The sequence below is a fragment of the Zonotrichia leucophrys genome, chromosome 4A (genome assembly GCF_028769735.1).
Source record: "Zonotrichia leucophrys gambelii isolate GWCS_2022_RI chromosome 4A, RI_Zleu_2.0, whole genome shotgun sequence".
NCBI lineage: Eukaryota > Metazoa > Chordata > Aves > Passeriformes > Passerellidae > Zonotrichia > Zonotrichia leucophrys.
In genome coordinates, this window is record NC_088174.1 from 9,910,439 (window position 1) to 9,937,857 (window position 27,419).

General features: G+C 42.3%; 1 protein-coding gene across 1 annotated transcript; it reads right to left on the bottom strand.

Moving 5' to 3' along the window:
* SH2D1A (SH2 domain containing 1A) lies at positions 1–27,419 on the bottom strand. The gene is made up of 5 exons (XM_064712821.1): positions 27,328–27,419; positions 15,141–15,407; positions 3,340–3,403; positions 864–999; positions 1–505 (listed from the first exon to the last, which is right to left on the bottom strand). The coding sequence occupies exons 2-5, from the start codon at positions 15,275–15,277 to the stop codon at positions 465–467; spliced, it is 378 nt and encodes a 125-aa protein (XP_064568891.1). The 5' UTR covers positions 15,278–15,407; positions 27,328–27,419; the 3' UTR covers positions 1–464.

Consider the following 27,419-nt stretch of genomic DNA (forward strand, 5'->3'; position numbering starts at 1 on the left):
TCCAAGGCAAGGACACTTTAATGTAAACAATTCTCCTAAGGTTATGAAAGGAGACTTGCCCAATTCTGCATAAATGCCAACCAGAACAAAGCAAAGCAGGATTCAAAGTTAAGCAATGTAAAATTAATAACTAATTATTAATTAAGAACTGATCTTGAAGGGAGAAATGTTTTTACTTGACAGTACAAAGAGGGAAAAAAAGACATAAAGGATTTAGCAGTTCATAGGTTTTTATCCTCTCTTGGGAAAAACAAAAACAAAAAATATCCCACCCTAACTTCAAAGTACTCTGAAATCTAAACTTCTACATCTTAAGCAATAAATTCTATGAAATACACATTTCTGCAAATGTTACAAGAAAACTCACAGAGTTGTATTTACTATCATATAAATCATTCTGTTTTAAAGCATAGATTAGAGGAGATGCTGGAAGATGTGGTTATGTCACACTTGGGGAGACATCCTCATGATGGCTGCAGGTGGAAGTCATAGCCTTCATTCCTCCCTAAGAGAAATAATCACAAACATTTGAACAGATGAACACTGTAAGAAAATGGACAGTCCAGAAAGCTCATACCTCCATGGGCAAGGGTGGTGGTGAGGGAAGGCAGCCATTGCTGCCCTAGCACTCAGGAATACATATTCAAAATCCATTTTCTTATCACATTGACAGGCCCTGTCTGTAATGAGCACCTGAGTGACAACATTTCAAATTACACTATAGCAAAGTTAGTGACATTTTTGGCAATGTCACTCTGCTGGCCAGTTCAGGTCAAATATACAAGTAAGTCTAAGACCTCTATCCCTGCCACCATGGAGGGCTCTGCTCAGCTGCAGCCAAGGTTTCCTCCCCCCACCAGTACCTGAGGAGTAGTTGGCTTTCACGTGGTTGACAACTGGGTTCTGCAGGGGTGTTACAATGCCTTGGTTGGGTTTCTGGAAGGCTGAAATGAGGTTGTGCACTTTCCGAAAGAGCCTCCGGGGGACCCCGGGCGCCGTCTGCAAAGCCAGAGGGGGAGAGGTGAGGAGGGTGCTGGGCACCCTGTGCTGGCACACAGGCCTTGTGCTCAGAAATGCACACAGCTCCCAGGGAAGGAACCAGCCATGGATGTGAACCCCTGATGTGCCAGTTCCAGGTGAGTCAATGAGCCACCCTGCTCTCTGCTTTCCCGGGGCCATCCCAGCCTTCCCACACTGAGCGGTTCCCAGCAGCATGGAGATAGAAAGGCGCAAGAGGGACAATTTCTTAATCACTACAAGAGAATCTCACACTAATTACCCACAGTCACCGGCCATACTAATTAGACAGACTTACAAGTGACCCTTTGCTGTTTCTGACCCTGACTTAATGTAGTCAGTGATTTAACCTCCTTACCAATAACTTTTTAGCCTGCATAAGTAAAATAGTTCCATCCTAGAAACACCAGTGAGAAAACCTAGAGAGCAGCCTGGGCTTACTATAGAGAGGGAGTCCTCACACCCCTAAATTCCAGCAAGGACACAGCATCTTTGCAAACCCTTCTTGAAGCATTCATTGTTGGCTTATGTGTTCATCGAGTATTCCTGTCTACTTCTTGTACAAAGACAGCAGCCAAATGTTACCTATTTATTAAAAGTGAGACTCTTTCTATCTCTCTACATTAGCAATTTTTCAAACAGTATTAAATGAAACTATGTGTGCTTTTAATCAAAAATCCAACATTTGTGTTAAATCCTTCAGGACAGTCTCATAATAACTCCTCTTCACCGAAGTCAAGGGAGGACAAGCATGGGTCCTGCCAGCATAGTCCCACTCAGGGGACACTGCTCTCACCCAGCAGCTGTGAGCTAAATTCAGCCTCCCTGGCACCAGCTGGAATCTTCACTCTGGCTGAGATTCCACAGCACTGTTTTAAATTCCCTACCTCATCCTTGAAAGATGGGTGTGATCTGAGCTTGCTCAGACTAACCAGCCACAGGGAAGGAAGCAGAAGCAGGAAAGGACCAGCTGCCTCTGGAGTCTGTTTTGGCTTGCAGGCACACTCTGTGGGGATCAGTTGGACCTAGGCTGCTGTGTCTAACAGCTGAAGCCAGCATGGTCTTAGCAACATTTACTTTAAAGTTTCTGTTCCATAAGGGAAGGGTTGGCATCATGGATCTGTAGCTAGAACCTTCTCCTGCAGAGGATGTACAGAGAAGCCTGGGCCTTCAGCACACATATGATGTGAAATTCAGGTAAGGTTTGCCTAAAATACAGCCAGGGAAAGCCCAAAAGCCACACATAGAGTGCCAGTGGAGGTCACAGGCCAGACATCATAGCAGGTCTATATAGCACCAGAAAACCTCACTGCAGAGGCTGATCCCATCTGGGGCTAGAGGAGGCTGCAGCCTCAGCCAGGGAATTACCCTCCACACAGGTGGAGTCCTGAAATCCTTCCATAGATAACAGTGCTTACCCTGGCAGGATGGGTGCACTGTCACCTTCACCCTGTCCTGAAAACTTCTGTCTTGGGCACTACAAATCCTAACCCTTACATCAACCTCCTGATGTCTTATAGAAAGAATTACTGGGCACTATTCCCAAGGGTCACATGGATAATTATCTACTCCACAGTAATGTCAGTCATTTCCATCCCCTGATCTGTTCAGAGTAACCCCAAGAACCAGTTTTGTGTTCCAGAATCACCTCTAATACAGTAATGGCCAAGGCATTATGCCTGTCTAGAAATTATATAATATTTGAAATAAATGTTCATTAACATACAAACAGAAAGCTAATTATGAATTAATACACAGAGTACGTCCAAAGGGAAAAAAAATCATAAAATAAATAGAGATTAACATCCCAATTTCATCAACCTAAATGTTGTCTGTATTACAAATAATGTTTTTGTGCACCCAAATTACCAGTTTCCCATCAGATGAGTGAAAATATATTTTGTATCAAGACTTGGCTGTATTTTGCACTAATGATGAATTGATCTGGATTAATGAATTAAAACTCTGTACATTGAAAATTATTTCTTTAATATTCTGACATTGATGGTACATAGGATAGACGGAAACAGATTGTGCTTGTCAAATTATAAAACCACAATATTTTTGCCATTTAAAATGATGCAAAATGATGCACTATTGCATTATGCAACAGCTGAAATGAAACAGGGAATTAATTTATGAGTTCTAGACTGTCAGAAGCGGCACCAAGACATCTTACTGATGGATGCACTCTAGATCGATTACCATCAATGAAAATCAGACTAGGCAGAAACATGAATAATTTGAATATATTTCATTAGATCTATAATCTATATCAAACAGGATGTACAAATTTTCAGAAGGGAAAGGAGAAGTACACACCTCAGCACTCCAGGATCCAGCCTCTGTCTGGGACACTCTGTAGGTATAAACATAACCCTGATGCCTGTGGGGAAAAAAAAAAAAAAGGTATTTATTATTCATGTCTCCTGACAGTTTTCACAAGAACTACACTGTTATGTGAGAATTAGCTCATTTGCTAACTTTTCCTTAAAGATAAATTCAGCTCTAAAGGCTCTAGGTAGCTAAAAAACCACTGGATAGATGCAGTGTTAAATCTACTGGGTTTTTTTGGGATGAGAGGGATTGGTCTGACCCGGATCTAGTTTAGCAGTATTCAGTTATTTTAGGTTAAATGGTGTTGCTTCTATTCCTTCCTCAGCATTTTTATTAATTTTTTTCAGTGATGTCCTTTCACTGACACACACCAGAAACACTTTGCCTACAAAAAGAGAAGGTGTATTATTGACAGGTGGCATTACCGTTCTGTGACTTGTTTAAATGCAGATGTTAACAGCAGCAATTACTGTAATTTATTTGGAAAACTACACCTAAAAAAAGGACTTAAATCAATTACTCTTTGCTTTGCCCATATGTTCCCAACTTTCAAATACTGTCTCCAAAAAGAGACATATAAGGCTATGGCATCTTCCCTCTTTTAAAATCCAAGTCTTTGGGGAATTAGCCATAGACTATTAACACAAGGCACAACTCGTGCCAAAGTCACTCTTGCTTCTCTCACAAACCCAACTCAGTGAATGATTTACATGGCAGATTACTACACTAATATCCAAAAATTTAACTCAGAAACAATTAATAGAGGCTCCATGGGTACAGCATTAGTTTAGATGGTATCAGATAAGAAAGACTGTATTGAATTCAAGCAGCATTTGGACGGTGCTCTCAGGCACATGGTGTGATTCTTGGGATGTCCTCTGCTGTGCCAGGAATTGGACTCAATGATGGGACACCCACTGGGTCCCTTCTAACTCAGCATATCCTATTATTCTATGCTTCTGTTTCACACTACATACATTTACATGAATACACAGCAGGATTTTAAGGACCATTCCCTATTTTGCCATCAATTCTTATTCTTAAGAAAGCAGAAATATACTGTATTTACTTCCAGTTATGCATGGCATTATAGCAGCTACTACAAAAATATGAGAAGCCATCAGTGACACAGACATCATATGATTGCAATTACTCATGATCTGTGTCAAATTCCTGTTTAAAAGTCATTACAGCAACCTTTGCAAAGTGGTGGCTGGTATAATAGAAGGGAGTTGTTAAGAGCTGGCACTCTGCTACAACCCAGCAAAGTGGGAGCAAAATGCCTGTGATGATTTGAGAACTCTGCCCCCACCACTTGAGTCCCAGTGTGATTAGGCACAGAGGTGAAGGACACAAAGCCATCCCCTCCCACCCAGAGTGCTGCAGGGACAAGCTCCCTGTGCACAGCTGAGACACTGCCCTCCTCTGCTCAAGTATGGGAATGTGCCTGATAGTGCCCCACAATCACACCACAGCTTCATCCACCTCTTCATGCCTACCTAGAGAGCCTTCTCCCTGACTTTCTGTACACCACCAGACATGGAAAGCAGCTGGCCATGCTCACAGAAACCTAAGGAGGAAAACAGCCATCACTGGTTTTCCCCTCTTTTTTCCCCAGCAAACTGCAGTCCATCAGGGATTTGGACCTTGGGAAGAAACATGAACAACCTGCTGTGGCTGCAGGAGGAGGGGAGAATGTGGAGCTGCTTTCCTGTCCATGCCATAGCACCACGGTCAGTGGTGTTTGAAGCCACAACTCAAGCCCAGCTGGCTAAAAGCACATTCCTCTAAGCCACTAGATTATGTATGTTCTTGTTCTGGGAACCCAGTGTCTCCCTTTAGGGCCCTCAGACAGTCTTGTACCATCTCTTCTTAAAGATTGACAGCTGGGCTTGTGTCATCAGCTTTCTATAACATTATGTTCACATGAATCTTTTATTTTAAATCACAAGGAGGTTTGCTGTACCTAAACATGTACAATACCAGCCAACACACAGTTACTGAAATGAGGATTTTACAGGCCATAATGTACTGGAAAATACCAGAGAGGTCCTGGCATTTTGTTCCATCTCTTTGAAGTGGGTATTTAACCTTTTACACAGTGATTTTTTTCAAGTCTCAAATCTGCCAGTATGATTCTACACATCTAAAACTCATTGTCTTGACTTCTATTTTCAGTATTACACTGTGCACAAGGATATGAGCAACCTGGTCTAGTGGGTGGCATCCCTGCCCACATCAGGACAAGCTGGAACTAGATGATTAGATGAACTAGGGGATGTTTAAAGTCCCTTCCAATCCAAGCCATTTTATGATTCTATGATTCTACTACCCTTGCTTGATTCTTGGTTTTCCCAAAGGTTTTCCCAACTGCTTCAGTCCCTTTAAAATCTGATTTTTCCACAAACAGCACGGTTATCTGGAAAGTCCCTATTTGTTGTTTCTTTCACTGTTTTCTCTACATAAGAGGTTGCATGAGTTGAAGAGGTTGAGGGGCTGTGGTGCTGGTCTGACTCTGAGCTGTCTGTTGGCTCTCAGCACTATACCAGAAAGGTTTTCTAAGCAGAATGAATTGAAAAATAGAGGTCAGATAAAATAATATTCAGTATTGAAGTATGGTGAGATACAATGCAGCTATCCTGCATTTTTCAAAATATCACACTGTAAAATATTTCAGCTGAGCACAGGGAAAGCACAAAGGATAGTTCAGATTAAAAGCCCATGAGGTTTGAAAAAGGAACAAGAATTTGAGAAGATGGATGCTTTGAGCCCAGTGTGGAGAATGGGAAGAGAATGACATTGTTATCACAGCTTCCTGAGGGACAAGTGAGAGCTCTCCACTCTCTTGGAAAATGTTCATGTTTCTCCCAGAGAAGGAAAGACTGAAAGGTCTGAGGGATTTTACTGTGCTTAAGTTGAAAAACACAATATTATCATCTGTTATTGGCTCTGAAGCCACCAGGAAAGCAAGACCCTGTGTAAATGGGAGATGACCTGGACATCCCCATCTGCCTCTGCAGAGGCAATGCACAAAGGAAGGAAGGAAGGTGCATTTTGTTCAGAGGATGCACTGCTAGATCTTCCCGTTGAACTACTTTCCATTGAGACCTTGGTCTCCACAAAATGAATTATAGCTCTTCTGATAAGTTCTCTCCCAATGAATGTGATCTTATCAAAACTTTCTGTCATGCAGCAGGAACTTACTTCACTACCACTTCAAAGAGTGTTTTACCTTCCATACTTAGTGATATGATTTTGGGTGAAGTTTACTGCTATATGGGCAAAAGCCACCCATGAGAAAGGTTTTTATGATTTAATCTACCTTACATGAACTAAGATCAGTGTGGGCTGAAGGAAGATCAAGGTGTTTTTCTTGAAAGAAAAATTATATACACAAATTAAAATTGAGATTGCAGAGGACATTACCTTCAAAAGAGTAAAGCATGTAAGACTGGAAAAAAGCAGGTGAAAAAATTCATTTACTGAAGCTTAAGTCTCAGGAAATGAGAAATTCCCCTGCTAACGTGAGAGGACAGCTCAATTTTCTACATTTTCTCTCTTCAGAGCAGAAAAAAAGCTCCTAGAGAGACACAATGTTCCTATAGGTGGTGTGAGCTCAGGGAGCACTCTCAGTGACACTGGTGTATCAGCACATCTTGGAGGAGGACCAGTTCATGACACCCAGGTAAAGATTCACTGAGGGGCTCCCCCATTGCTTCACCTGTCCCAAGCACAGACACAGCCCCACTCACAACAGCAAAGCTCCTCTCTCCTGTCAGTGAAGCTCAGGGGAGAGAAATAATCATGAATTAATATCTTGATGAGGCTGTATAAGTTTTTGATCATAGGCAAAAAATACCAGAATGCTGGTGAGGGGAAGCAGAAAAGAGCCACTGCTGTAAGGACAATACCAGATAGCACTTATGAAACAGTGCTTTGGTCACTACTAATGACATTTTTGTGACATCTCACTTTTCTTTTGTCTCCATAGGGAAGGATATGTTATACCAGCTGGGAACTGCATTAACACAGGCTCTGTTTCAATACTTTCCCTTGGAAAACTTTTTCAAAGGAAAACCTAGAAAGAGTTGCTGTTACAGGAATACTTTATATTATAGGCTTCTTTTTTCTTTATAGCCAGATAATTCCTCCCAAAGAGTTACCAAGGCATCGTTCACAGATGACATACTGAAACACCATCTGTCTACCAGTCCTCTCCATTCCTCCTTTTTAGCTGTGATCAGACCTGTTAAAGCTGCATTTACTTTAACAGGTGAATGATTACAATCTTCTGCACCATTGAAATAGCCCGAGGACATTACATGCATGCTGCAGATTAAAATTAATGATGACATTTCAGCTGCATTGTATACTTTAACATCATTTCCAAATACTTTGCATCCCAGTTGGGAAATTTTATTAAACTGATTTTTGTTCATTTCTGAGCCCAAAATTCAACACATTAAAAGGGAGAAAGACAGAGACAAGGGAAAGCCATGTCAGCAATAAATTACATCCATTTCTTCCTCTGTACGTATCTTTCTCTTCAGATGTCATTGTGTTATGTCAATCAGCTCTTCTTACCTGGTACATTTACAACCTGACCTTACCTTGGGATTTCATTTTACAACATAGTTTAAGAACCAGACCATGGTGTAGCCTACAAACAGTGGTTCTGAGCATTAGACTGCCCAGAGTCAGTTTCTTATAACTTTGCCACATTTCAGCATTTCAGACTGAAATTTCATTTCTTAGGTATTTGCCTCACCCTCATTTAGGGATGGAGAAGGCACAAGAGAACACGTTAGGCAAAACAGCGCTTTTCCCAATGTTTAAAAAAAAACAACCTTCTAATTGTCAGAGGAGGTGGTGCCCAGTTTTCAGAGTAAGACATACAATTTGTTCGAAAGAAGGTATATCTCTTGCTCTCTCTGAAAGCAGCAGTGGCTCTCTAGGCTGCAAGGGAAGCACCCTCTAAAGGTTGTTAGCAGTTGTAGCATCACCATGTCTGGCTATACCATGGGCACTCAGCCAAGCAGTGTCCAAATGCATGTGTGTTGCCTGGTCTAGATTAGTGAGATTCAAACCAGAAGGTAATTTAGTAATTGGATGTCTTGGGCAGGAAGTTTTGGATTAGGTGGGATGGATGTGGAAGGAAAGAAAAGGGGACCAATATCTATGCAAGCTGGGCAAGGAAACAGCACAAATATTGAACCCCTGACAGAAAGACTGAGTAAGGAAGGGGATATACAAAGGTAAAGTATGAGGGGGCTTGGTCTGGGAGAAGCACAAAATGCTGAAACAACCAGGAGCAGAAGATGGGTGTTTTGGAAGCCAAAGTTGTTTGAAATAAGGAAACAGACCTTAGCAATGCCAGCAAAGTCAGCAAGTTGTGCAGAGTAACATTGGGTAGCCTCAGAAGCCCTTCCCATGGCCCTTACACTGGAAACCCAAAGCTAGAGGGTACTGCAGGCCTGGGGCTGCTGTGTCACCTTTCTCTTCTGTGAAACAGAGCTAAACTCTCCATCTCTCAAGCAGAGACAATGCCTAGAAACCACTTAATGCTATGGAGAGGAGCAGCCCACTGCTCTGGAGAGGACCCTGCTGGGGACCCAAGGGGGCTCCGGAGCAGGAGTCAATGGCACGGAGCAGATGAGGACCAGAGCCAAGGCTGGAGCCACTTCTGCCCCACCACAGGCACTTGATGTAGGTACAGATGAGCTCCTGAGTGCCCAGAGGAAACAACTTCAGGCAGTTTCCTGGTGGGCAGCCCTGGACAGGGAATGTGGGTGATGGCATGGGCACAACAGGAGATACAGAGGTGGGAGATGGCTACCACAAAGCCAAAACTCCTGAATTTAGGGGAATACACAGCAGTTCCTCAGGGCCTTTAAGCTTCTCCTCACTCTCTCCTAGAATTTGTATTTTCTTTTTGACAAACAGACTGATTCTCTCCTTATTTAGGTCTCAGCTAAGTACAGCAACTCAGAAATTACCACCCTTCAGCTAACTCAAGCTGAAGAAATAACCTTCACATTGAGATCATGTGCAAGATATAAGCTCTATGTCTGCAAGAGTGAATAAAATAGGTTAAACTGGTGTTTACAACATCTGAAAAGCCCAACGGAGTGACTGTAGCTTAAACCACAGCAGCACTTGAGTGAACACTCCTGTCACTGATTTCTGTCACTGATTCCTTTATCAACACTTCTTGTGGGAAAAATTTACCCTCAATACCACAGGAGTAATACATATTAACTTGCTGTAATGCTGTAGCATTATAAAAAAATGCATTATCTTGATTTTCTCTTCTGAAATTAAAAAAAGCTTAAAAGAGAAATTTAAGTCTTGTGAAATAGCTCTGAATTTATGCAGAGATTTCTGTGGAAGATTGTCAGTATCTTTACTGCTTCAACACTCCTAACTATCTGAAGAAATGCTGCTGATTTACCTAAAGAGCAAGAGTGAAGCCTTTCTGAGCAGGGTTTTGTCAGTCTGGTACAAGGAGATTCCAGCCAAAAGCAATACTTTAAAGAGGAATTTCTTGAAATTCAGAAATAAAGTAAGAATTTATTCAAATCTGAGATGCTAAAGAGAAGGATATTACTTTATGACAGGCCAATAACTTAGCCTCCCACTAAGTTTCATCAATTCCATGACTCAGGCTTTGCAAGAAAAGTCATTGGAATATGTGAAGGTCATTAGCCAAGTTATGCTCAGCAAAGACTACACTCACTCTGGTTAGCAGGCACCTGAAATACTCACCTTAGTAAAATTTACCATTGTGCTACAGAAGACTTTTTTTCAAAGCTGAAAACAGCGTGTGATATTTGCAAGAGCAATACTGAATTGAGAGGCTTCTTCTTTTGTTTCAAATTACGTCTTAAATGATGACGATGATTATGTGCAGTGTTATAAAAAAATGCAATTATTCTGCCATGTCTATCAAAAAGAATACATAGGAAACAAAGGAAATGTGAAGCAGAAGCTGGCTTGTGATCCTGTATTACACCTTCGTACTGTACAGCTGATGTATCTGTCTCATCAGAAAGTTTCAGCACGTTGCCTTGAACTTGTGCACCGTGGTTACAGTGACAGAAAAAATAGCACACGTAAAATCTGATAGGACTGCAGCCTATCCCTGTTGCCATTACTGTTGCTTCAAGAGCTCTAAACAGCTTTCAATTCCAGCTTTTGATTATTCTCCACAAATTTAATGCAGCACAGAACACAAACAGCTGGTTTCAAACAAATCATCTGAACATACAGTTTGACAAGCACGTCGTGTTTGTCTTACTTACAGCTCTGAAACAACTACTAACATTCTCAGTATTTTCAAGCATGTGGATTTTAAAACCCAACTACAAACGCTTTATCTTTGCCAATTCAGGCATGAGCTGCTTGTTCCTGCATGTGTGCTCATATATCTGTAAAGGAACATGGGGCTTTTGGCACTCTCAGGCATTTTCTTTATACATTTTTCAGGCAGGGTTGAAGAGGCTGCTCCTCAAAGTAGTCACCATTAGTGAGCCCCGTGTCCCCCATTGACTTCATTAGGAGCTGCGAGCACAGAGGATTTCTGAGTGTGCTAAAAATGTCAAACGGGGCATTGAGCAGAGAGGAAACCAAACCAGTAAAGAAAGCTCCCTGGAACAATCAGGCTTGATATTAAAACCCTGGTGTACTGTGTGTAGTGTCTAACTTGTTTATGGGTAAAACGTGTATGCTTTATAAAGCACATGCATTTCTTCTAGACCAGTTCTCAGGAACAACAAAAATCTTGCTTTTCAGTTCAACTCTAAAAACTTCCAGGAAAGAGTTGTGTACCTCTGTTGACATATTCCCAACATCCTTAAAGTAGATAATATCAATTCAATAATGATATTCATACAATGAAGACCCAGGAGCATCTGGTATTAAAATCTTTGCCAAAATTTGAAAGCAACACCTCTGTTTGCAAGAGCCCCAGAGCATACAATTGCAAATCAAAACCTTTCTACTCTTCCATGCATTGTTTAATTGTGGTCTTAAAATATTTTTGAAAGTGGGTCCTTTGTGCTTTGCTGCAGTCACACCAAGAAAATATTCATTGTCTCTTTGAAAGCTTTCAGGCACACCACGTGCACATCCCAGCTTCAGAAAGTGGAAAGTGGCATTCAAGGGAGATAAATCAGTAGCTCAGGAGAAACAAAGAAGAGAGAAAGCAGAGAGTTTTCTAGATGAATGCTCCAACAGGGCCCTGCCTGCTGCAGTTACCCACCTCTATAGGTCAGGTTTTATGCTACTACCTGTCTCTTTTATGCTTGCCCTGTAAAATCAGCGTCAGTCACAAGGGATTCATGAAGTCTTTGACTCTTCTCCTTTTTAAAGGTCAGGGCTCTGCTTCTTAATTGGAAAAGCAAAAGGTGAATGAGCCTGACCATGAACACTGCAGTCCTCATTGTGTGCCTTAAGAGGCTCAAAGCCTGCCAAAATATGTCAGGGCTTTTTCAAGGGAGAGGATGTGGTGGTGATCGTGGCATTACAAATTTATGCAGTTTCTTGGGAAAAGGAGACATTGTTTGAGCATAAGCAATGCAGTGAAATCACAGGGCTTGACAATTACAGTACCTGGAACTGGAAGTGCAGAGCAGCCATTAATGTGAATTCAAGTAGATAACATCACTGTCATCCAAATATATGCTTAATTGCTCTTTTGATAAATATTTCTTTTCTCTTTATCAGAACTGTGCCTTGTAATTCCCCTGTGATGGGAAAAGGAGCCCTAAAAATGGTTAGAACTAGGAAGCTGCAGGACTTTATGTTTGTTTTGGTTTGTTTTATTTCCCCAGGGAAGTGGAGGGAGAGGGCAAAGAAGGCAGACTGAACATGTCTTGATTTTGGAAAACTGGACTATTTTTCTCTCTTTGTTTTCTAAGGGCAATAGAAACACTACCAGCAGCAAAAAACATAAACACTCCTGGTAGAAATTTTCACTGGAAACATGAAAAATATTTTGTTTAGCTCTGATACTTACTGCAGTATATCTAATGGCTGACCAGCTTTATTTCCCATGTTTCAAAGATCACTTCATTACTTCTAGCAAATTCATCTTTTGTCTGATCTTCATATGTCTATATATTCTTATAGTGATCTTTGGCATGGATTCTGAACCAAAATGTAAACTGCTGAATAACTTTGCTATTCCTAATAATTTCCATTATTTATTTAGAATGAAACATTTTAAAAAGCAGAGAAATACTTATTCTTTCTTTAATTTTCTTTTTCTTACAGAGTGAAAACAGCAACTGCACACTTCCCTCAGTTTTACCAGAGCTGCCCTGCACATGGGTGTTTGTCACCTGTTCCATCTCTGCCCTTGATGTTCAGACTGGAATTTGGACTGGTTATGTCCACTGGCTTCTTTGCCAAAGCCAGGCTTAGCATTCTCCACCAAACACAGATCTCTACCTCTCACACCTTCCTTTCCTACTCCTGCAGTCTCTCCACTAAAGTGCTCTGCTTTGGCAAACTTAGCCTGTCAAAGCACTTCTCTAGTTTATAGCCCACATTTCTTCAAACTGTCAATGCTATCTCAGTGTGGGATACTTTCCTGGTATAAAAACTGTCTCCACAGTTAGTGTGTGACATGCTGTTTACCATATCTGCTATTTCTCACGTAATTATTTGAATTGACTGTTAAGAATTATTGGAACCAAGGCTTAATTCTACAATTTTTCAGCCATCTTTCTTTCTGTATCAGTTCATACTCATCATAACATTTTTCATTTAAATTTTATCTGGATTTATCCAAGATGCTATTTCAAATTTCCTTTACAGAATAACTATTAAGGATCTATGTTCTCAGCCTGCAGAACACTCACCATTAATTTTTGGTTTTTTGCTTTTACCCTTTTGTTTATCATACATATGTTTCAATGCAACATACCATGGGGACATGAATGGCCTATAATTTTAGAAGCAATTTAGTCTGTTTCTTACTGAAGTATCTTTTCCTCCAAAGATTGCAGAGCTTCACAGCTAGTAAAGCTTTAATTTCTTCCTATTTTCATTTTCTATATTTTATTTCATTAATGAAATTTCTTTCAAAGGGCATAAATTACTAACAATAAATCCCAGCCGATAGTGTACAACTGAAAGACCTTGTTACATACCTACATCCTGATTTAGACTGACAGTGGACTAATTCTAGTATCTCTGTCTTATTCAGCATTGTAACACTCTTCCTGACCCTTTCTCTAATGCCTTAGTGTTTCACCTGCACTGAATGACTTCTGAGTGTAAGGGTGGTATATCCCCATTTCCTCTGATAGTTATTTTAAAGAGATTCTGCTTTTATTGCCTATTCCCACCCCAGGGATCATAGCACTCCTTACCTCTTGCTATGTCTCTTCCATTTTCATTTAACTCAAGATGCTTCTTATTTCCCATTTTTCAGCTCGCTGTTAAGGCATTTGTTAGCAGGAACACCTAACTTGGTTCACCTGATTTCATAAGAGAAGAAAGAATACATCCTCTGCCACCAAGACCTTCCCTGAGAAGAGTATTGTGTATTTTTGGATTATCTATAACCACCTTGCATGTCTCCATTTACTGGTCTATAACAGGAAGATAATGACACTCATCCAGGGCTTAATTACATATTGTCAGAAATGTATTCAAGGGATTTGGGGAAAACCTGACTTAGGACCTTTCTTCCCCTTGTGTTTTTTTGCCAGGTACCCGAGTTCCTCCTGTTAGCTGATTTCATGCTGGACCTAAAAGGGTTTTCTCTAGTGTTCCTTCTCCTACTGAAGTACAGCATAAGTGTCATCTTTGTTCTTCTGATGCAACAGTACAGCGTCACCAGGACTTCCGAGAATTTTGCCAACAGTAGGGTAATTTAATTTCCTCATTAAACTGAGGTCCTATGAATATAAATTCCCCTAGCTCTCCCAGGGGAACTTTTACTCTCTCTCTGACAGACCATCCCATCAGATGTCTCCCTTTTCACCCAATTTCATGAAACATTATCACCTAGTACGTTACCATCAGTATTTCATGTGCATTACAGGCAGTTTGCTCCAAGCCTCGTGGCCTGTGGGACAAGCCACAAGCTTGTGGGACTGAGAGCATCCTGAACAAAGGCACATTGTGGATGGCAGCACTCCGTGTTACCTTTCCCAATGACCCTGTCACTGAGCACACCCATGAGCACACCAGGGAAGCAGAAGAACACAGACAGAAGGCAAGAGGGTTATAGAGCACAAAGAGGATACACACACCATTCTGAGCCAAATTGCCTGGCATTTCTCCATGGCACCTTGCTTATCCTTCCCATGTGCCTGCCTGACTTCTCTTTACGGCTTTTTGTCTGTGGGAAGCGTGGGCTCTGCAAGGCAAAACCTGCTCCTCTTTGCTTTGCAAGGGACCCCACACCACTTATTGCACCCCTCTCTCTTAAGCCAAGGTGAAGGAGCCAAAAGTCTCACTCATGTAAGCAGATGGCAACACTAGAACATACTTTGTTGTGGGGCACCCCGTATTGTGGAGGGGACTGTCGGCAACCAGCTGCCGCCTGAGCAGCCCTGGCAGCCCCGCACTCCCGGCCCGCTGCCCCAGCCAGCCCTGTGCTCCCGGCCCGCCCCCGGCCCGCTGCCCTGGCCAGCCTCTCGCTCCCGGCCCGCTACCCCCGCCAGCCCTGTGCTCCCGGCCCGCTGCCCTGCCAGCCCCTCACTCCCGGCCCCCTCCCGGCCCCCTCCCGGCCCGCTGCCCCAGCCAGCCCTGTGCTCCCGGCCCGCTCTCACAGCACGCAGAGGCAGTAGACCCCCGGGATGCTCTCGCTGTCCCGCAGCAGGTAGCTGCCGTCCGTGCCCGCCGCCAGCAGCAGCTTCTCCCCAGCCTCTCGGGTGATGGCCCCGTGGTAGACGGGCACTGTGTCCATGCCAGGGCCTGTCCCGCTGCAGCTGCTCTCCCGTGCCTCAGCCGTGTGCTCCCTCAGCCTCCCGTCTTGGTGGCAGATGTAAACAGGATGTGTTCACACCTCTGAAGCCTCTGCACGGGGTGAGACGGCACTGAGGGAAGAGTGAGGAACGAACACACAATTTTTGTGGGTTTTATTTTCCTATGCCCCTTTCTGTCTTCCTTTTACGTAGGCTATAACATCTTCGCACCCTCACAGCTCTCCTGCAGAGGTGTCATCTCACATCGGCTCTCGGCCATGTGGCTCCTGCTCAGCAGGGATGGCGCTGGGGCACACGATGGCCAGGGGGTCTGCGGCTGGCCTGGCTGGGACAGGACCAGGGCACTGCTGTCAGCGCCGTGCCAGGCACTCCCCTCTTCTGCTGTTAACCCAAGGGGATTATTACTCCAATGAGGGATTGTTTTTAAACCTCTTGTTTTTAAAATAGTTTTTAAAAAAAGGGATGAGAGTAAAGGAAGTCAGCTGACCTGTCTCTGTCCCTGTCCCACCGAGCGCTCACTTCAGGCTGAAGGTGCAACCACAGCCCCTGCTCCACAGCAGCTGCTCCACAGACACCAGCCCCAGCTGATTCACCTCACCAGGGGTTGTTTCCAAAGCCTTTGGTGCTGTTTAATCACTGTTAATGTCGGGGGCGTCATTGCTCCTACTTGGATGCAGCCTTGGCACATACAAGGCTCACACCTTCCTGGATGCCATCGCTGCCAATGCTGTCTTCATGTGGGGCATGAGCTGGCATCCAAAACCCTGAGCCATGTCTGAAGGAGACATTTCTCTTCACCTGCTGTGGCTGAAGACAATTCCTCAGTATACTTGTCAATTGAATGCTCCCACATGCACAGCTGTTCGCAAACAAGCTGTCCATGTGCTTTAATGTGCCCCACAGATATTTCCACCCCACAGATATTTCCACCCATGGAAAAACTGAGTGTGTTTCCCTGCAGTTATGGCCACCATGGGGCTGCAGCAAGCTCAGGGCTAAATTCATCCCTGGCATGAGGCTGCCACCCTCTCTCAAAGAGCCACCTTCCCACACCTGTGTATGTGAGCAAGAAGTCAGTAAAATATAGCAATAAGTACGGGTTGTGGTTATGATTGATTGCTTTTTAATTGAGTTTACTAGCAGGACAGGACAGAATTAAATAATCTCATCCAGTTGCTCACAGATGCTGTGTCCTTGTTGAAGTTACGGATAGGTGGAAAAATAGCTTTTAAGATACACACAGTTCAGGAACAGAAATTATATTAAAAAATAGCAAAACTAATAGCTGCTCTCAATCAATCAAAGTGTTTTCTCTCAACCATTTCACAGTGCATGTCTTTACTTTTTGATCTTCAATACAGTTTTTCCTTGGAAATATTTTTTTCAAACTAGCTTTAGTTTTTCCTTTTGAGGGATGGGCATTTCTGATGTGAGAATCACAGAGCAGCTCGTGCATGGGGCACTGCACAAAGTTGCTGATGGCAAAGCTGCAGCCAAGAGCCTCTTTCCCCACAGGGAGACCCTGGCAAGTGACTGCCTCCCTGGCTGGCACTGAGAGGCTCAGAAAGCTGCAGAAACCTCAGCTGAAGAGAGACTGAAAACTCCCACCACCGAGTTTATGGCCTTTCTATCTCATTATGCAGGTATTCATTACCTCTTTACGTGAACCTGGGGACTCAGACATCCTGCTTGGTTTTTTAAACCAGTTGTTAAAGTATTTGCACATAAAGTAGCTACTGCCTACTGCAAATCTGATTAATGTGGACAGCAACAAGCTGTAAAGCTGCTGCCTATTTCTTCTCATTTTCCAAACTACCTGTGCTCTTTGGGGATTTCATCTAACTTTCCAATTTCTTAACCTATTCTCAATATTAATAGCTGGTATCAGAAAAAGTATTTGTGTAATTAGCTGGAGAGGAAAAACAGCCAGAATCATTTAATTCTGCAGATTTCATTGTCCCACTCATCAGATTTCAACTAAAGAAAATAATAAAACTTTTCACTGTGAGGTCCTCTTCTAATGTGGAGTCACCACCTTACCCAGCCAACCTGCATTCTCCAGCACTTGGATGAAGAAGCATCTATTACTGTAAAACAGCTGTAAACACAACTTTGCTAGTCTGGTTAAGAATCTATAAAAGTCCAGCTACTGAATCTCAACCCCAGGCTTGCTTACAAATCCCTTTACAGCCCCACTGACTAGGGGAATTGCAGCTGTTAAAAAATCATGGAAATGCTGGGTTTGGGAACAAGGGACAGTAACACTGAGGCACCTGTCAGGGACTGAAATGGTTCATGCCTTAAACTTTGTTATGAAGAGGTTTTGCCCATTATAGCAAAAACTGTATAAAGAGGCTGCATCCACCCCTCCCTGAAGATGCCTGAGTGGAACTTTGGACCCTGAGTTAAGCCACGTAGATAAGATAAAGGGGACACTATTGTTCAGTAATCTCAGGCTGAGGGAGAAGAATGCACCCTCAAGAAAGCCAAGCCCAGCAGCTGTGCTGAGAATCATCTCTGGCCATGTTTGGGGTGGGGAAGACCACAGCCTACAGAAGCCAGGTTCACACAGATCTCCCACAGCTGAGGGTGGGGAGAGGAGGTTTTTGTGCGTGGTGTAACCTCTGGTCAGAGGCACTGAACATCCATCCTTGCTTACACAAATCGGCCCAGCTGTGAAATCCCCAGCCCCACAGGCCACGTGCATGGTACATCCACGTAGGAGGCAGCTGAGGGGGTGTCATAATCCATCAAAGACCCCCCCAAAGTGCTCCCCACACTCCTTCCTGAGGCTTTGCACCACAGCATTGCAGCTGACACAAAGTGATGTAACAGAGCCAGAGTCTGTTGCAAGACACCACCAAACTGCCCCCCACCCTGGGTGAGGTACCTGGTCATTCCCACCTGGCCTGAGCATATATTATTCCATTGGATTCTGTGCTTTTCAGGGCACCCTCACCACCAAGAGGACCAGCTGGAGAGGATCAACAGAACATCACTGGGATCCACAGAGTGGTGATATTGTCTTTATTCTGTCTCTGTCCCTCTTTCTCTCGTCTGTCCCCCCCCCTTTTCTATTTCTTTCTCTTCCTTTCACTCTCTCTGTCTCTCATATTTACTATTAAATAAAATCCATACTATTGACTTTGGCATATGGTCTCATTTGCACCTTAATTCGGGCAGAGGCTGTTCTAATAACTGTAAAACCAGACCAGAACAGCACCAAGCAGGATAAACTAAATTAAAGGACATAGGGCTGAAAGAAGATAAACCATGACAGGCTAACACAGCTCTGCACCACACTAGTGGGGCTGGAGGAATGCCCCCAAACAAGCCATCTTCATTGCCCTTTGGGATCCAGTCACACTTATACTGACTGCTCCAGGTTTCATCCATTTAATCTTGTGGATCTAAAGCATTGTTTGCCATCCTATTTCTCACTGCTGCATCTGTGCCATGGGTGCTGAGAAGGCAAAATCGAGCAGCCATAGGGAAATGAGAGAGAACTGAGGCTCAAAGGGATGCTGCTTCTGTTGGGACTATGTCCCCATCACCTTCCACAGAAAATGGTGATTTCTTTAAGCACCCAAGCACTGCCCTGTAGGACACTGCACACTTGTTTTGTTTGGAGAGTATTCAGCATATTTTGGACACCACTGCTTTGTGCCTTTCCTAAATCAGTCCAGCTAGCAATCCCTGCAATATGCTATAAAAAAATTATCTAAAAAATACATGAAGGAAAGGAAGTACTTAAAAGTGATCTGAAATATTTGGTCATGAAAAACAGGCTCAGACAGATAGGACAGCATAGACCTCTTGGGTCATCAAGTCTACTTCTCTGCTATCTTAACCAAACACGTCATATAAAACCCTTCAGAAACTCATTTAAATCCATCTTAAAAGTAGCTTAGGATTTGTTATTGATGTTGTTTCCACTGTTCTCACTGGAAAGCAATTGCAGAACATTGCTATTCTGTTGTTTGGAAACCTGCTTCCAGTTCCTATCTTAAATTTATTCATGACCAATTTATGCTCATTTGTTCTTATGCCAATGTTGTCCTTCAGTTTAAATAGATGTTTTCTCTTCCTAGAGCTTTTGCCCATGTGGTATTTATAGAGACCTCCCTCAGCATTCATTTTGCCAAATTCCTCTGCACTGCAGGCTCTCCTTTCCATGGCCACCCTAATCATCTTTTTCCATAGTTTCCCAAAACTCAAGCAAATAATTTGTGAATATTGTGCACCATCCTGGCTGATTTCTAACACTTGCCTCATACACCAGTAATGGTGTTTCATTACTCTGGCAAAAATACCCAGATTTGTATGGCCTGTGTTTTCCCTTCCTTACTATTTTCTTACCTATGAGCATGCAGGTATACTAGAAACCTGATTAACAAAACCCAGATGCATGAACTGGCAGTCAAACCCTTCTGAATTTTGTCTAATTTATCCTACTCTCAAGGTCACTCAGTTCTTCCTAAATGAGAGTGTTATTTGTCTTTGCAGTGACAGTGCCTGCCTCCCTTATGCCACTGGTAAATTCCATTAGCACACACTTATTTTTTTATGGGATCATCATTAATTAAAAATGTTAAATATTACTAGGCCAAAGACTGATGTTTGAGAAGCCTTACTACCTTCCCTCAGTACTGATCTCCTTCTACCCTCACATTCTTATTCACTTTTTGATTTCTTTCTTTATTTCCCCTTTTAGGTAATAATTTCCCACATGGCACTGTACCAAATGCTGTACTTAAGTTTAGATAATTAGCTGTAAGCACTTCCTTTGTCTAGAAAAATCAATTATGATGATATTTCAGGTGCCGGAACTTGTAGAAGTACCTGAGAAGTGGCAGAAGGGAGAGAGAAAATGAAATTACCTGAAGTTTTTTTTAATACCTTTTGAAAGATTTGGGCTGATTTTCATTTTCAGAGGAGCTGCTTCATTCATCCCTAGCAATGACATTTTCATACATTGTTGAATTTTATAACAATTCTGAATATTATAACACTAATGCAAGAGCATCATTAAAATTCTCGGTTATTGTTATTTGACTGAAAATAAGAATGACCTTTGAGACCTTTATGAAATTAATGCTACTGCAGAACTGTTATAGGAAGGCCTTGTATAAAGGGCTATAAAGCAGACAAAAAGCAGAATACCTGCATTGGCAGTTTTGCTGATACAACAGTGTTACCATAAATGCCATCCCTGTAGTAGTATGGAAAAAGCACCTTCAAAATCAGGAGGTTTTGTAAGTTTTTGACATAATATCTAATTGGTAAAATGCCACATTAAAACACAGCTAACTTTAAATAGGATTTTCACTATTTCATGTCACTTTCATTTTTAGTGTAATCTGAAAACATATTCAGAACAGTATAGAATAGTATCTGCAGAGAGATATTCACTATTCACATAAGAAAATAATGCTGAGATTCAGAAAAGCATTAGTTATTTCAGAGTATCTGCAGAGTCACCATTATCATGTTTCCTTTTTGAGCTGAAATGAAAGAGGTTGAGAAAAGCAGGCTACAATTAGCAAATGTGTAATTAGCTGCAAGGTTCTGAGCATCAATGCAGAAGGAGAATACAAAGAACTCGTGGCTTAAAATTCACAGATAAGCAAGTATTTATACAGCCTCCATGTTAGTCATCATTCTATGTGTGCTGCTTGGGAAAAAGGGGGCAGAAATGGAAGCTGGTTATAATAAATAGAGTTTGGATGTAGGTGTGGATTCCAGCTTTGTATTCTGGGACAGACACATTGTTCATATTGAGAAAGGCCAACCTGTGTTTATCCTGGAGAAAAGGAGGGGGCCCTCTTGCTCTCTTTTGAGTGCCCAAAAGGAGGGTGATGGAAGGTGGGGGTCAGTCTCTTCTCCCAGGTAACAAGTGACAGGATGAGAGGAATGGCCTCAAGCTGCACCAGGGGAGAACTAAATTAGATATTAGGGAAAAGTTTTTTACTTGGAAAGGATGGTAAAGCACGGGAAAAGACTGCACAGGGAAGTGGTGGAGTCACCATCCCTGGAAGTGTTCAAAAATTGTGTGGACATGGAACTTGAGGACATGATTTAATGGTGAGCAAGGTAGTTGTGAGGGTGGTTGCAGATCCAGGCTTTTGTCCCTTTAAATTAAATTTATAGCCTAGGGAAAAACCTCATTACCTCAGAATATTCAGTCTTCAAGGTGCATATTAGCTACTGTAAGAATTCCCCTATGGTGCTGAGAACTTGAAAAAATAAACTTTCTCATCACCTGGAAATTAGGGGTTTGGTGCCATCCGTCAGAACCCAATGTGGAGAACAACTGAGAATGCAAAAGGTTGTGGACCTTTATGAATGAAACTCATCAACATTTGTCTTCTGAGCACAGGTAAATGCACACAATACCATAAATGACGACATTTCACTGAACTTTAACAATATTATTTCCTCTGCGTAGCCTCACTGCTTACCTGTGCAGTTGTTTTGAAAGCTTTGTGAGTGAGACAACACCAAAATTGAAAGCTACACAATATAGGTGAAATTCATATTAAAAGTCATCTGTGTTTTAATGCGGTTTCTTTTGCCAGCTAATATTTCTCATATCTTCTTTCTGCAGAAGCGATGCAATTTGCAGGTGCGTGTGCATTGGCAAGCAGAGATGCTGTTTGTGATAATATCAGCATAAGAAAATCTACTCAGAGAAGCTTGAACCTTTTCAGTTTTTGCTATTGCTATTACTCTTTCCACAACTCTTTCCCGTAAAATTCAGCAATGCACGGGCAGTCATCAGCATTAGGCACGCAGCTGCTTTGAGGCCCAGAACCTCCACGTGATTTAGCTGAACCAACTTCAAAGTTGAGAGGGCTAAATCACATCAGGGTACTCTCAGGGTGAAGCAAAAGTCCACACAGGAGTTCTACCTGGATACATTCCTGTGTGAGCAAGTCTGCAGTTGAATATTCAGCTTTAGAAACTAGATCTGCACACCACACACACACAGAAGTTAAAGTTGATTTGCTGACATGGCATCTGAGTTTCTAACAGATATTTACCTGAATTACAACAGCACCATATAATTAGGCATAAATAAAGGCTTTTTTCTGGAGGGGAGGAAAGTTTTATCAGTTCTGAACCATATGCAATTGCGTGTCTAATCTCTGCCTGCAATTATTTCAAATGCAGATCCAGATGATAGCATTTATATTCATTCTGAGATTCATTGAGTTTGAGGCCAGAAGGGATCATTATACCATCTGGCCTGACCTCCTGGATGCCACAGACCATTACATTTTCCCAATTACCTCTATATCGAGCCCTGTAACATGTGTTTGACTAAAGCATAACTATTTTTGACTAAAGCTTATCTCCCAGTAAGGCAGCTAGACTTGATTTGAGGCCATCAAGAGGAGAGAATCCACCACTTTGTGAGTACTTTGTTCCAATGGCTAAGCACACTCACCATTAAAAATGTAGGTCATGTTTCCAATTTGAATGTGTCTGGCTCCAGACTCCGTCCACTGGATCTCATTACACTTTTCAGAGCTAAGTCAAAAAGCTCTTTGACACCCCCTATTTTTTCCCCTGTGTAAGTGTTTATTCCCTGGAGTCGAGTCACCTCTCAAGTATTTTGTTTTGGTTTTATCTAATAAGCTTTGATGAACTCTGAAAATTCACAGGGCAAAATTGGTTTTGCAGTCCTTCTGTGTTTTTTTTTTAATTTACCTGTATCTATTTCAATAGTGCCCGGATGTTTCTCTCAGTGCCAACGATGCACACAAGGAGCAGAGGAGTCCCTGCTGCCCTGGCAGCACATCCTGAGCTGCTTTCCTGTCAGGAACTTCTAGCCTATAATGAAGTCTCTCCTCCCCAGTACCCAGCTGTGGGGTGAGGCAAATGACACTGTGCTGAAGGTTCATAACTACAGAATTCAGAATGTACCAGTTGATCCCAATGGGAACTTTTATGGCATAATCCAGGTTTCTTTTATGACGGTTCTCACCTCCTCATCCCATACTATCAATTTGTGGTGATGCACAAACTGCTTCCCCTGAAACCAAACATTGCTCATGGCAAAATAAAAATGTGCTCTGTGCACACTTCTGTGTCTAGCTAGAGTTTCTAATATTTTGGGATTCCAATTGTAAGTCTACCTGTAATAGCACAAAGGGAAAATATATGGATGGGAGTTGTTAAGATTTTGGTTGTTCATTAACCAAGTTTAAACTAACTGTTTGAACAGATAGTTCAGTACAGCCCAGCAAGTATTCCCTCATTGCATTGGGGTTTTTCATTTCATGAGTTGTTCAAAAGCCACTGTGGTGATATTCTGTTGGTCTCAGCACAGAGAAATACACACACATACTTGCACTATTTTATGTAGATACCACACTGACTGTGGCCCTCATTTCATGCTTCAGACACCAGGCTGTCACCAAACCAGACACAATCTCAATAAGGGAAAAAACATAAACATATTCTGATTATACTAATAGTTCTTGGAAAGTTTTTCCTTAGCATTTTGGGCACAGCTTGCTTTTCTGGCCTACATCACAGACTTCAGCAATAAGAAAAATTGTATTTCTGTACCAAAAAACCCAAAACCAAAAAACCCAGAACAGATGTGTTCATGTATACACACACAGAGGCATGTGGAGCTTATGCGTTTTAAGATATCTTTGTGTATTAAATTTCTTCTAATTTTTTGGCAGATCCTGAAAAATGCCTTCATTAAATGTTATCTTTCCTCACTGATGAAAGACTGCAGTAGAGTTATTTTGCTTCAGCCCAAGCCAGAAACCTTGCATTGAACTCAATGTCAGGCAATACCATCTGCTCATAACCTACACAGATACCAAGATGACAGTAGTTCCAATCCTGTTCTGATTGAAATCAACAGCAGAGCTGCCCTGCTTCTAGTGAGAGCATGAGCCAGTGAAACTTCCCTTGACAGACAACAGGAAATGTGGGGTTTTTTGGAGAGCAGCAATCTTTAGGCAAGGACTACACAGCATCTGAGCACAGATTAGCAGAACACTGCAGATCTGGCATCCCCAGGCCGGGCAGTGAAAGTCTGTGGGTGGACTAAACCCACGTCCTTTTAATTTCACTATTGATTACAGACTCAAATACACTGAGAGAAAAGAGCAAAAGAAATTGAGCTGGCCAAGACAACAACGTTTTACATGCCACAAGAGACTCTTACTTCTTGTATCACTGTCACAGCTCTGTGCATTTAAGGCCATTCCCTGAGGCAGAAGAGGGTTTTTCAAAGGTTAGAAGCTAAGCAGATGAAGTCTGGGTGATGCAGAGGATCCACATGACTCCGTGTGTACCAGATGGGCCCCCTCTGAGAGCCAGCAAGGGCCTGCAGGAAGCCGTTCCCTTGGCTGGCACGCCCTGGCAGCCCTGCTGGCTGGGGAGCCTTGGCCCAGGCACGGCTGAGCCCTCCGTGTCAGAGCAAGGTGAGCCTGAAGGACAAGATGAGGAGGAGTGCATGGGATACAAACCTGACCGAGATCAAAAAGCATTTGGAACACACTCTCAAACACATGGTGTGATTTTTGGGGTTGTCCCCTGCAAAGCCAGAAATTGGACTCGATGATCTTTGTGGGTCCCTTCCAGCTCAGGATATTCTGGGACTGTGTGGTGGCTTACTACTGTATTTTAAGATAAATAAAACTGTGTCAGGCACAAAGACACACAATCTTCAAGGCTGAAAGGGAAGCCTCACCTTTGCCTCCCTTGATGTGTCTCTTGGCCTGTGGGTAACAAAATTTGAGATGGCAAAGGCTCCTCAATAGGGAGCGGAAAAAGCTAAAAGCACCAAAAATATCATCCTCCCTCATGTCAAAGGGAAAGTTTTATTTAGAGCTGAAACCTGCTGCTTGACTTGGCATAGCATACCCACGAAAGGCTGGTAGCAGGTCTGTGTAGGTGGCTCCCAAGTGCCAGCCTGGGTAGAAACTTCCCCTTAGGCTGCTGCCCCTGCAGGACTGGCTCCTGAAAAGCAACTATAAAACACTTTGAGTACTTGGGTCCTGTTTTATTTGTGTGTAGTCATCATGGCTCATAGGGGGACGGTGTCTAAGTACCCTGATGGTATTTGGGGACAGCATTTCCATCCTGACCTCCCTGCCCAGGTGAGACCATGTTGCCCCCTCCCTGGGACCATAAATCTGCAGGTACTGACAGTCATTTTGCTGAGGGAGCTGTCACCTAAAATACCACTGAAAACCCTCACTTCTAGAGGTACAAGGAAAATGTGTATGGAAAAATGAGAGATTAGATTGGTTAGGTACATTTTTGCCCAGTGCTTATCACAAATCCCCTCACAGCAAAAACATTAGCTGTGTCGGAACAATTTGCACTCAGGCTTTCCAACCTGTGGTTCAAAAAATGTAAACATCAGGCCATTAAGATTTAATTGCTTTTTATATTCTCCGTGGAAGCTTTTACTATGAACTATTCATAAGCACATTCAGGGTTGTCCAAAAAAAAACCCATCAGGGCTTTGCATTCAGGGGCACAATGTGCTCAGGAACAGCTCCAAGTCCCAGGTTGCAATGACCTGCCCTGAGAGACCCCAGCCCTCCAGGGAGCCCCCAGCCCTCTGGTCTGGGGCAATCCAGTGGCAATGGGACCCTCGGGGACCACACTGGTGCCAGGTGAGCAAACAGTGCCAGCCCTGTGGGCTGTATAAAGCACATCATTCTGTGCTGCTAAATGTAGGTGTTTGACTGCAATTTCCTGCTCTTGTTTGACAGATAAAGCAGGCAGAAATCTCTGACCTGAATTCTTTCTCTACCTTAGAGAGCTTCTCACCAAATATGAAGGGGTTTTCCCCCACCGGATACTGTACTGCAAACTTTAAAGTAAAATACAATTCTGATTTTAGTTTCATGTAATTAGTTTTTTACATAAATACTTCTTTAAATACTTTCCTTCTTGTGTTGTTGAATCACTTTCTTTATTGTTCTTCCTGCAATATTTTCACCTAAAATTTCTAAGAGACAATAGGATAAATCTGGCAGACTTTAGGGCATTCTATTTTCATAACTTCTCCAAAATTTTCTCTGTTTTTACAAAAATTTCAGAAAAGTAAACCAAACTTCTATATTCTATGATAACATGTACATACTTTAACTGAAAAACTACTGAGCAAATACTGAGTGGAAAAAAGGGAAAACTAAGAAATGGCAAGAAATGAGTGAATTCTAGATAACATGCTGCATTTCATAGAGAGAGGGGACAGTCACTGAATAAAAACAAAATATGCTTTTTCCTTTACTAAGCCATGTCCTGAATACAAGCCAGTGGAAATGTTTCTCTTAACTCTCAGATATTTGAGGTCAGATAATTTCATGGAGTGTCACATTTTTAGCCCATTCCTTTCTTACCAGTTTTACCCCCTGGAACAAGCCACACCTTGCATTCATAAGGATATGTAAGTGCCCCCAGTTTGATTAAAGTCCAACTAGCAACAATATAACCATAGGTTTGAAACCCCCTCCAATTCAGCATCTGGAATACACTTATCTGCCTTAATTTTCAAGAAGAAAGAACCAACCAACTTTTTTAAAAAGTCCCCATATTCCTAATCAGTCCCAAAAAGTTAAAAGCTTATGCAGATATGATTATGTGCTTTCTTTACATGTGTTAATGTTTCATACTTCACTTCCAATGGCAAATCTAGGTAGGGAAAAAGTATTTATAGCAACACCATTAAAAAAATCATAATCCATTTGTTCTACACAGTTGGTGCTCTATTAATGCAGTATATTTGCTGGTGCCTTGATTAGGGGAAATCTAATAACATGAAACTAGATCACTAATTTTTGACCTCCTACTTCTCAGTTTCCTTCAAGGGGTAAAGAGCTGTTTTACTGAAACCTTTTTAAATTTTATTCATTGAAAATTATACAGTAAAACTCGTTCAGCAGATTATTTCTTCATAGAGAAAGTGAGAAAGTGTGAAATTACCTAAGCCTAGAGCAGCACTGGGAACAATGCTATGAGCCTTTAGCATTGCAATTCCACTCACCTGCTAGTAGAGATCACCATTTCTCCAGAAAATAGCCCCCACTAGTCTATAATGTGCATCAATATTTTTAGCACCCACAGGGAAGATTTGTT